Here is a 12,930-nt window from a genome sequence, read left to right on the forward strand (position 1 = left end):
GAACCTTAAAACTATTTAAAAAATAAAGCATGATTTTTTTAAAAACATTTTGTTTTGGTCTTTCAAACAACTTTTGCACTGTGAAAGGCCCTTAAGATACAATCAAATCTAAAGATCATTGCATTCATAAGCAATTTTTTACAGATGCACAAACGCATAGACGACAGACATTGTCCATCATATCAGCTCTTTTTGACCTTTGGCCAGTAGAGCTTAAAAGTGACGCTCATACCTGTATACAAGTATCCAAATGGAGGTGTAAATGTTTCAATATGCAATAAGGTAAAAGCTACCACACTCCATCCAGTATATGCATTGAACTTTTAAAGTTATATATCACAAGCATCCTTATTGCACACATTTTAAAATCATATAAATTCCACTCATAATTCATAAAATTAATACTCTGCAAATCCAATATGTTGCCTGTCAGGAGTGCCCATCATCATTGAACCAATCAAAGTTATCTTTTATGCACCATAGTGTATGCAGATATTTTCATATAAATTAAATTCCTTATTATAGCACAGTCATAGGCCATAGTAAAATATCATTTTAAATCAATGATTGTATCTACTCCTTGCATATTTGGAGAAAAACATGCAACATAGAAAGTAAAAAATTTGAAATATAGCTGTTATGGCTGTTATGGGTGAATTGGCATTGAAAGGGCCTTTACTCCTGAGTGAAGAGTGTAATCTGGCTGTTACTATGCCAATCAACATTGTAACCAGGATTGGAAGGTTATAGAGTGGACAGGAAAGTGTGCAGCCATGGGCAACAACGCTGCCAGACAACCGGTCTGCCATGGTAAGCAGGCTACATTCAAAGCCATCTTCTGCATACTTGTGTTACTTCTCAAGCAATAAAACAAACATAACATCTGTTTGAATATGTTTATTACAAAATTGTCATGTTTAGAATCAATAGTACCATCAATTTTGTAAATAAAACCCCAAAGTTCACAAGATTCCGACACTGTTTGAAGACAAATTGTTACACAGTTACCACTAAACAACAACAAACAATAAAAATATTAACCTAAATCTAAATACTTTTACTATAATAAAATCATTAACATCTTAAACATTTACTTATCAAGTTAAGATATCTGGATAAAATCAGAAAAAGACTTCAAATACATATTCGGCAAAAAATCCTGGAACAATGAATTTAAGTATTAATATTTCTAATCTAATATTTACCCATTACAAGAGCTATACATTTTTGGAAAATTTAAAGATGCATTCTTACTCCCAAATAAGATTTAACACAATTAATACAATTGTTTTAATATACCAAAAAGAATGAATAAATGTCGACAACAATGATTTCTTATGAAGGATAACAAGTTTAATTTGAAAGAAAGGTACAGAAAACATGGTATTTTTACCTTATGAAACAATAGTAGATCATAGTAAATCTTTTATCACTCACCAGTCATTTAATATTTTTTTGCGTTTTCTGCTATTGAATACACACGGTTTGTTAAACATGTGTAGGTAGTGATTTTGAATAAGAGTGTCACTTTAAGCTCTTACCTACCCTAATATGTGTAAGAATCGCTATTCATTGATCATTTACAGCATATTTTTTTTTATTTGATATGGGTAGGTGTAGGGGTCTGATGTCAAAAGACACAATTTTAATTTAAAAACAGCAAAGTCAAATTTCAAGATTTCAAATTTTTCCTTAAATGTGTAGTTATTTGGATATTTCATTTGACAGATTATTGTGTAGATTGGCTTATGTTTTAATTTAGATCCTCTTCCATCCAAGAGTTTGAAGAAGAAAACTTCCTGTATAAACATGAAATACCGCTTCAAATTAAGAACAATGATCAACCATTGTCAGGCTCGGGCTTTTCATTTCAATCAGGATTGAAACTACTGAATGATCTTTCACAGAAAGAATTAACATTTAATACCAGCGTTTGTATGGACATAGCTATTCATGGATAGACATAGTCTGTTTGACATTATTGTTAAATAACCGTATATTTAATTAATAAAATTATTTTTGTTACACTATCTATCTGAAAGTACAAAATACTAAATGACATTGCCGACATATTTCTACGCCATGAATGCAAAGTATGCTGCCCCGTCATTTTTAACATTGTGTTATTGTTGCCAAATCATTGTAATTGCCTTATCACCATCATTTGTTCAATGAGCTTGTACTTTCAAGTGAACTTTGTTTGAACATTAAAGAAAACAGGACTATTCTTTCTACTTTTCATGTTTTGCGAAGACAAACAGAACATTTTGTCATAAACAATGAATCATTCTGAATTTGGTAGCAAAAACACTGGCTAAGATTATCATTTCATATGTTATAATACAGGAAAAGATCGAAGTACATATTTTTCAGTTATATACCATGTCGCATGATTTTTTTTGCCGAGTATATACGAAAAACAGCTGGGTTTATCTGTTTTAACCTAAACACATGAATGCTGGTTAATTGCAAATCAGTGGGAATAATTTAGCTCCCACTTCTTTCAAACAGAAAAAAATAAATAGTATGTATTGCAAATACATGGGATTAAAGGTATAACATGATAGGCATGTGGATATATACATATATCATATATTGAGCTGAAGATGTATTTGTGCCATGTTGATTGTAAGATGATAGCTGTCACTTTTTCACAACACCAAGAATAAATCTAGATATGTGATCACAGAAAACGTCAACTAGATTAACAGTCATGAAGTACAGTATCATATTTTGTGTACCGGGTACTTAGAATATTTAATCATGTCGATCAAAATAATAGGTGAGGGGGAGAGATCAAGAGATAACAACAGGCTTTTTAGTGGAAAATGAGTATCACATGTTTAATATCTCATGTATATGGATTCCTTTGGATAATAGATCTTATTAGAAAATGTCTTTGTTTATTAAAGTTATTATTTAGATCTATTTAATGTGTGTTTATTGCAGTTTGTTTGAGGCAGATATAAGATACATATACATATAAATATATATTTCACATGTCTCTATTGAGCCACATACACTTATTTCTTGCTCATTTCCCCTGATCGTCACGAGCACTACAGACTTCATAAGGATTACATAATGCATGTTTCATACAGTCATATAATAACACATTGTTAATCTCTTTTTTTAATAAATATGGATACACTAGGAGTACTGAGGTATTGTTAAAACACACATGGAACCAGTGATATAAACAAGCAAATTAAGGAACAAGTCACATAAACAGGCAATAATAAGGAACAAGTCATATAAACAAGCAATAATAAGAAACAAGTGATATAAACAAGGAATTTTAAGAAACCGGTCATATAAACAAGTAATTTTAAGAAAACAGTTACATAAACAAGATATATATCAAGAAGGCCGGCACAATTTATCACTAACAAACAAATAGATTATAAAATAGATGAAAATATATTGTTAATACAACAGAGAACCAACCTAAATATGTATATCACTACAGTAAAATAATTCATGTAACATGGCTTTATGTAAACTAAAAATTGTACATGGAATAGTGTTGATAACCTTTTTCTAAAATGAAAGGGTATGTAGCTATCAAAAAAAAGACACAATCTTCTTAAACTTAAAAATAACATAAGTTCAGCATTTGTCTGGATTCTCATTAAAGCTGAAGTGATTATGTAGACAAATAGTCATCCTGTTTGTCGATGAGTATGTCTATCTCACATTAGACTTGGACCAGTCGTAGTACGCGTAGCTGGGTGCGAAGTCGACATCGCCGCCCATGTGGTCGCTATCCTCATCCTCACGTACTCCCACCTTCCCAAACACACACTCAGCGTAACTTGGAGGGGCTGCAGTTCAAAAGAGCATTGTAAAGACAGGTTAGTATTTTACACAGTATGACATAGTTGTTGAATTACATATTTATGATAAGACACAAGCATATGAATACCAGTCGAAAAAACTATATGTAACCATGACTGTTTATTACTGACAAAAATACTCACTTAAAGCCTTACTCATTTATTTTAACTTTTTATTACTTATATCTTTCATTGATATTCTATGTTTTTATAAGAATATTTTATAAGTTGGCTATGCCTTAAGACTTTAGAATACAATACAGTTAAGCAAACAAGATCACGCAGATCAGATCCACTTACGGAGGTTGAATGGAGCAGATGCACCTGCAGGCTGTGAAAGGGGTGGGGCAGATGGTGGTGAGAGGGTAGGCTGGGGCATTGGGTAGTACTGCTGCACCACCTGTCGTAGAGGGATGGTGCCCACGATCACCTCCAGCGGAACCTCAAGGTCAAATCCAGGCCCTGCTGGGTCGACTTCCAGCTACAACACAATACAAGCTCTATATCACATTGAACACTCAATTTATCTACAGTTGACTTTGGCTATAAAATACAGTTGGATTGCAGAGAATATACTTTAGTTGATTTCAAGCCCTTCAAAAACCTTGTAATACCATCATTAACATTATCATTTCTTAATTGTTTTATTTCTAGTGCTGACCTGAGGTATTAAAATTAGGGATGCAAACGAATATTCGAATATTCAATCAAACGTTTGGTATTCGAATGTCAAAATCGGTATTCGAATCTTCGAAAAAAGATAAATGATACTCAGGGTACTCGTACTAATGAGGTCAATCTCAGAACGAGGCTGCTTGTCCTACGGAAAGACCCTCCGTCGGCGCAAAATGCGTTTTGACTAGGAATCCATCTTGTTTCACATTTTTTACAAATATAAAGGCTGCGGAATTGAAATTATTCGATTTCGTTGTTTGTCTGTTTAAAATGTATTGTTTTTTTTTTCTTCCTGAAAATTGCATATTTCAAAGGCTCATTTGGGGAAATCAGGGTCCGCCGCTACAAAAAAGTAGGGTAAAATTACCCCGGCAATAACTTAAGCGAATAATAATAGTAGTTTACTACATCTTCCAAAATAGTATTTTGGTAATCGAATATTCGAATAATCGATCGAAAGAATAACCGCATATTCAAATATCAATTTTGCCATTCGTTTGCATCCCTTAGTAGAATGAAAACAATCTGGAAATGAACAACTTGTTTTAAAATTGTAGCTTCCCTGACTTTAAAAGACAACCATGACAAAATTTTCAGAGTAGATAGGGAATATTGTGATAGGACAATTTTCTGGTGACCTGTATCATATTATTGTTAACATTATGCTTTGGTTTCTTTTTTGAACGTAGGATAGAACTTCTTAAAATAAGACTTAACACTACCATCCTTAAAAAAACCTTCAGAATTTCTAAGTTTAACATAATAAATACTTTTATGTAGGAACCTGTAGAATGTATCTGATGTCTATGATGCTGCATCCAACCAGGTAAGATGGGGGAACAGCAGGGACGACCATCGGCTCCCCCGACCACGTCACACTCCCCCCTGGTGATATCTCACCCTTATTTACCATAGCTACATCCTTTCTCTCTGTGCGCGATTTGGTTGTTGCATGGTATACTGTGGTCTAAAAATATTATGTTATATTTTATGCTGACTTTAAGTTGTAGCATACTGTATTCCTTGTTACTGTACGTGAGAATACTATAACTTGCTTAAGAATCATTATTTACCATTAAAAATTGTGCACGAAAAACTGTAAATGTGATGTTCAATCTATAATACATTGACCACATGAAACCATATACTGTAACTATTTCAGGATTGTAGCATACTGTACCATGATACCATATACCGTAACTGTTTCATGATTTTAACATACTGTACCATTATACCATATACCGTAACTGTTTCATGATTGTAACATACTGTACCATGATACCATATACCGTAACTGTTTCATGATTGTAACATACTGTACCATGATACCATATACCGTAACTGTTTCATGATTGTAACATACTGTACCATTATATAATAACTATTTCATGATTGTAACATACTGTACCATTATACCATATACCGTAACTGTTTCATGATTTTAACATACTGTACCATTATACCATATACCGTAACTGTTTCATGAATGTAACATACTGTGCCATTATACCATATACCGTAACTGTTTCATGATTGTAACATACTGTACCATTATACCATATACCGTAACTGTTTCATGATTGTAACATACTGTACCATTATACCATAACTATTTCATGATTGTAACATACTGTACCATTATACCATATACCGTAACTATTTCATGATTGTAACATACTGTACCATGATACCATATACCGTAACTGTTTCATGAATGTAACATACTGTACCATGATACCAAATACCGTAACTGTTTCATGATTTTAACATACTGTACCATTATACCATATACCGTAACTGTTTCATAATTGTAACATACTGTACCATGATACGATATACCGTAACTGTTTCATGATTGTAACATACTGTACCATTATACCATATACCGTAACTGTTTCATGATTGTAACATACTGTACCATTATACCATATACCATAACTATTTCATGAATGTAACATACTGTACCATGATACCATATACCGTAACTGTTTCATGATTTTAACATACTGTACCATTATACCATATACCGTAACTGTTTCATGATTGTAACATACTGTACCATGATACCATATACCGTAACTGTTTCATGATTGTAACATACTGTACCATTATACCATATACCGTAACTGTTTCATGATTGTAACATACTGTACCATTATACCTTATACTGTAACTATTTCATGATTGTAACATACTGTACCACGATACCATATACCGTAACTATTTCATGATTGTAACATACTGTACCATGATACCATATACCGTAACTGTTTCATGATTGTAACGTACTGTACCATTATACCATATACCGTAATATCGTAACTGTTTCATGATTGTAACATACTGTACCATTATACCATATACTGTTATATCGTAACTGTTTCAGGATTGTAACATACTGTACCATTATACCATATACAGTAAAACTGCGATCGCTCGAGGTCGCCAGGGACTAAGCCAAACCCTCGAGGGAACCGATGTTTCGAACGACCCGATTTTCAATTTTTCAGTTTGATATGAAATATATTTCAGTGTATTTTAAGTTTGAAGTCGTCAAACAGACTGTTTACTAAGACACCGATTATGTGTTACGTTGTGGAAATCGCTAATATGTTCAAAGGTTTACGTAAACTAAATGTAAAACGCAAAAGAAAAAAACAATAAATGAATACATAGAAATGTTTATTTTAACAAAAAAGCACATGTTCGTAACAAGCAACATTTGAATGACAGTACATATTGTGGCATCAGTCACATCAGTCAGATTTAAGTTTCGCAAAATCAAGGATTGTTGATTGGCGCATCTTGTCGGTTTCGCGAAACTGTTCAATCGTAATGTGACGCGACAGTGTACAGAGTGTCTGAAGATCACGGTCAGCATCGGCATTGAATTCAAAGAACCTCTGATCACATCTAAAGCGTTAACTTCTCGTCATTAACTTCTCATAATTATCATCTCAAATGCCCATATCAACTAATATCGGTCATGCGTTCCAGTGAAAAACGGTTTTTCACACCTTATCAAATTGCCTTTCAACTGTCATTGCAATTTTTACAACTTGCGAAAATTTTAACACCTAGCAATTGTTTGTTTATTTTGGAACACGCGTTCGGATAAAAGTGTGAAATCATGTCCTTGAGGGAGCCATAAGGTTTTGTGCACAATTTGTGTACTTGGGACCAAGGATATTGCTCGACTGCTTGACATAATTAGGTTTCGATGCAGCATGGGTATATTTTATATGAAAATAGAAGGAAAAAAGTTTGGGACCAAGCTCTGACCTCGAGGGAACGCCGGTTCTCGAACGACCGCTTGTTTGAGGGAACGCAGTTTCACTGTACTGTAATATCGTAACTGTTTCAGGATTGTAACATACAGTACCATGATGAGACGGACACGAGAGGCCTTCATGCGGCGAGTTGAGTGGTTGGAGATCTCCGCATTCAGGTAGATGGTGTCTCCCGGCACGTACCCCGCCCTGTCCACCCGGAACAGGGCGTGTATCGGTCCAGACTTGCAGCACAGGCAACACAGGTTCTTCTCGTTCTCACCCTGCACTGCAACCTGTGGATGGGAAACAAGGTGCTTGAATGGAGGTACGGATAATATCCCCCCCGGATGATTGCCCCCCCAGACATTAGCCCCTAGGACCATAGCCCTCCCGGAAGATAGCCCCCCCCCCCCCCCCCCCCCCCGTCTTAGTGAAAAAACGGACGATATCCCCCCCCAATATTAAAATGCATATTACAACCAGTTCATTTAAGCAAATTTGCAAAACAATGATTTTTATTATAAAATGAAACAACCCAAAGGCATAAATCAATGAAAAAAAAATCATGAATAGTGAAAAATAAATGGAAAAAGCATGTGATTTTACAATGAAACATTTATTATTTTAAAAGTTAATTGTTTTCTCTTTTATTTGTTGACTAAGCACTTATTTAATAATCTTTGATCAGTAAGTTCTCACCTTTAATTATCATTTGCATTGACCTTTAATTATTTAATAGGGTGATAATCCTTAATGCGATAATGACATTATATGTTTTATTTCTTTTGAAGATGTTTTATATGTAAAGTAGTTTATATATATGCAGGGGGGCTATTGTCTGGGGGGGGGGGGGGGCTATTGTCTGGGAGGGCTATCATCCCGGGGGGGGATATGGTCCTAGGGGCTAATGTCTGGGGGGGGGGGGGGGGGGGGGCAATCATCCGGGGGGGGGGGGGGGGATATCATCCTACACTCGCTTGAATGTAATCTGATGACCCGGCATTGACAGAACAGCTTTTTCAATTGGCTTTGGCTCCAATTTCAATAGAAAATGATAAATACTTGAAATCTTCCAAATAATGAGAGATCAGATATTAAGCCATTGATCAAAGGAACTATTAATTAAGACTGATTCCACTATTAGCAGCCACATGCTTATGATGAAGAATGGAACGTATTAATTTATTATTAATATGTATGAATGTTAACTCATGATTGTCTCACATTTGGGATGCAACATCATTTTTCATAAGCTGTACTGAAAGTACCAACTGTACGTTAAATATTATCATCTCAAAGACATGCTCATATCAAATTGACCAAGTGTACAGAGAACTAGATTTTTATACGCCTGCTCATAGGACAAGATGTGTTATAGTTTCACATGCACTGTACAGAGCTTCGAGCTGCATCAAGTATGTAGTCAGATAAATAAATTTAAAAGCATTTGTCCAATCATCACCAAATTTGGTATGAATGTGTATGGGTATAACAGTCTGTACGAAAGACATTATCACATTGCAGGACACGAGGTCCTGCAATACAGTCTATATTGCAGGACCGGACCAGTTTTTGCAGGACCAAACATTTTATGTACATTTTAGTGAAAGTCAGGTCTTTCAACAGGGTCTATAAAACCCAAGAGTCAAAATCAGATCTTCAAGTGTCATTGTCCGTGTTTTCTAAATACTTGTTCTTTTTTCATAGGTTATAGTTCTCATCTGTCATAAGATGGCATTGCAAGGTACATGATTATCTATAATTCCAAAACTTAAATTTAAAAAAAAAAAAAATCCAGTGTTTTATAAGAATCAGCTGTGTATTAATCCACTTTTCATTCTATAAAAATCTCAAGTAAGAGAAAAAATTGATCAATATAACTTAATAGTAATCCCGTTACTGCTCCAATCAGTATTTGAAAAGGGTAGGGTGCTAGGCCATTAAAGGGCTCTTGAAGGCATTGAATGAGCCTTAATGGGGCATAATTGCAAGAGGAAAATGTTCATTCCTTATTGTGTATGTGTAGTAACTTCTTTCAATACTAAAGTAATCAGAAGTTTGCTATGAACACCTTAGCTGTTTGATCTTTAATTTAATTAGTGTCAAAATTATGTATATTTTTTAAACTTTAATTTCTGAATTTTTGCTCTGTCAAACAAAAGGGCACAGAAGGGTGTTGTAAAAAGGCAGCAGAAGGCTGGAAAAGGACAGCAGGGTGCCATGCCCTGCTATTTAGGCCTAGCTGGAGCACTGGACTAAAACTTGTTTTCTTATTTCCTGCTCTTACATGTAGGTGGTTAAAAAATTCCCAGGGTCAAAACTTATGTTCTGACGTTTATGAACGTATTGTTTATTTAATACATGTTCCGTGAAACAGGAATTATGCATGTACTATGGGTTATGTAACCCTATGCATCCTTGTCAGAATCCTACATGCAACAGTGATTGTTGAGTTGCACCGACATCTCTCATTTCTACCTTCAGTTTCACTTTCATGTTTTTCATTTTGTCCGGAAGTAAACAAAAACATACAACGTTCCTATTGTCATATATTGCAACACTGTTTTAATTTTTTCATAAATGGGATAACAATAAAACTATTATATTATAAAACTTTACTGTACACTGACAACGTTTTTAGCAGTTCTCCTTTCACTTTCATTAAAATTGACAGACGGTAAGCGTGCACCAGTGTTTCCCGCGCTTTTTAGACCATTAAAAACTAATACAAATATTTTTTTAGATTGATATAGACATGGTATAATAAAACTAAAACAAAATATATTTAAGCATTGTTGTGTTTTAAACCATCGTGCTAAGGGAAAAAGCCAGAGGTATCCGTAAATTTGCATTATGGGCGGAGTTATCATGTCATTGAGTTTAAGTTCTGCTAATTGACATGGAAACCGTTTAGATTCCAGATCGATAATCAGTTGTCACTTCGGGTGTTAATTGCTCTTGTCTTTAATTGATTTAAAAGGCATTTAGCTTATGCCTTGCGGCTCCTTTCAAATCATTAATATTACAAATTTATGTTTATCATTTATGATTTCTGTGCATCAAAACCCGGGGAGCTTGGGTCGATAAACGCCCTGATTAAGTTTGTTTGATCAAGTAAACATAGTTTAGTTATTAAAATTAACAAGATGCACGTTTGAAACATATCTATTAAATCATTTTGCCCCAAAAATTATTGCCGGACACGCGGGCCTACAATATAGCTGCGATTGTCGGACCTCGGCATTTATTACTGGCGGGAGCCGAGGTCTGACGAACTTTCGTACAGACTGGTATAATACCTTGGACAAGTTCAATAACCAGCCACATTGCTCAAGTCACTCGACAGTAATTGCCCTTTAATTACATAAATTACCTAAATCAGTCTTGACCGATTAATAACTTAAGAAGCCTTGCCTTGGTTAACGTACAACCTGTCATCACCAAACTTGGTGTCCTAAAGAAAGGACAGGTGTATTTTGCAACAGTTGGCACTCTTGTTACATTATGACTTGAAGCGTTTTATTGTCAATTTTTTAATCTCAGCTAGAATAGTGTCCATAGGGGATTGGATGCCCCAACTTTGATATATTTGCCACTTTTAAGGTTAGTATATGTCACTGAAAATAATAAAGGGCCTCAATCTGTTCACATAAGGGCTCGAGTCTTACTACATAGTTAAACTGTCAAGCAAAACTCAAGTGTACACCTTTCAATGAATAAAAATATACATGAACTTTCTTGACCATGGCTGATGGCCTGATGCCAAATACTTTTAAGGCTACACCTTGTAACAAGCGACACACATTTTCATACAGACAGAACACTCTTCACAAAGTTAAGGGGTAAAACCTTTTTCTTACAGCATTAATTGGCAAACCCTAGGAACTCAACTTACAATGCTTGACACTATATCTATAAAGTCTAAATTTGATTCCAAAACATCACAAACTTGTTTTTGATATATGTTTTTTTGTTTTCTTTAGGTTTGTGAATTTTAAAGGGCCATTTTTGAGTGAAAAGATAATTGTGTTCAGCATTGCTAATCGGGCCTGATCTTCTGTTGAAAAAAATCAAAGAAACACACTGTATGCTCATTTCCCACTAAGTCAGGGGCCATAACTATGATCTAAATGAAATTGAAAGGTGCTGAAATCCCCTTGGTCACATATTCACAACTAGAAAGTTTCATGAGTCTTTTAATCAAATGGAAAAGGAGCACCGTAAGATTTATGTAGAATGAGTATGACAAGAGAAAATCTATATTTCCACCCCTTACAAAGTGATGGCACCATGAGGTAAGTTAATAAAGGTGTAATTTGTCTGAACCAATGAAACTGAAATAGGTTGAGCAGTCATGTGTTTCTTGTTTCCACAGTCATTACACAAACAAATATTACCATGCAGACAATATCTTAAGTGACAGGAAGCTGCAATCTGGCAGTGATGGCTAATCTGTTCCCACATCACAGGTAACTTTATCATGAAATTCCACGGCAATGTGCACATTTATTTCAAAGCACTCCGATATAGTGTCAAGTAATAGGGTACAAGTCATCTTGTTATTTACATTATGTTGGTAAATGACATCAATGTCTGTTCTTGAAAATAAAACATGCATTTAACTTGCAGCATAAAATACAATCAAAGTCCTACTGCATGTTGTTTTGTTTGCATTTTAATGTAACAATTAATAATTGATTCTGGGCAGCCCCAACTTACATTCAATTTGAAAAGTGACAATTAACAGCCACACAGATCAGAGACAAAATATGTGTATAAACCAGGCATAAAATGATTACATGTTACTTATATAACAATAGCACTAAAAGCCAACGCCTTATGAACCCTAACAACTCTCTTCATTTGCAATAAATAAGCCTCTCAGAATGAGACAAGGTTATGTTTTGTCAAGATAATTATATAAAACCTCTTTGTTCACATAAACAAGAAAATGTAATAAGAACAATAAAAGCAAAATTAATGTTGTAATTAAAACATCATCAGATTTTTGGCAAGGAACTCATACCTACATGTTTTTATGACAACAGGTGAGAGTTTGATAAATTGTAGATGGATATAAAACATGATTTAAAGTCTCAGTGCCATTTAGAATAAAAAATAAGAGAACAAAAATAAAAGTGAGTATA

General features: G+C 34.4%; 1 protein-coding gene across 1 annotated transcript in view; it reads right to left on the minus strand.

Annotated features, from left to right (window-relative positions):
- Nucleotides 1–882: 882 nt before the first annotated feature.
- The window catches only part of LOC128228364 (arrestin domain-containing protein 3-like), a 36,412-nt gene continuing 24,364 nt past the window's right edge, over nucleotides 883–12,930 (minus strand). The window contains exons 4-7 of the mRNA XM_052939650.1: nucleotides 7,894–8,076; nucleotides 5,296–5,478; nucleotides 4,137–4,317; nucleotides 883–3,824 (exon numbers count right to left, since the gene is read on the minus strand). Of these exons, the coding sequence (XP_052795610.1) occupies nucleotides 3,688–3,824; nucleotides 4,137–4,317; nucleotides 5,296–5,478; nucleotides 7,894–8,076 (684 nt within the window). The 3' untranslated portion in view covers nucleotides 883–3,687. The remainder of the gene's footprint in view (nucleotides 3,825–4,136; nucleotides 4,318–5,295; nucleotides 5,479–7,893; nucleotides 8,077–12,930) is intronic.

This window comes from Mya arenaria, chromosome 3 (genome assembly GCF_026914265.1).
Source record: "Mya arenaria isolate MELC-2E11 chromosome 3, ASM2691426v1".
Lineage (NCBI taxonomy): Eukaryota > Metazoa > Mollusca > Bivalvia > Myida > Myidae > Mya > Mya arenaria.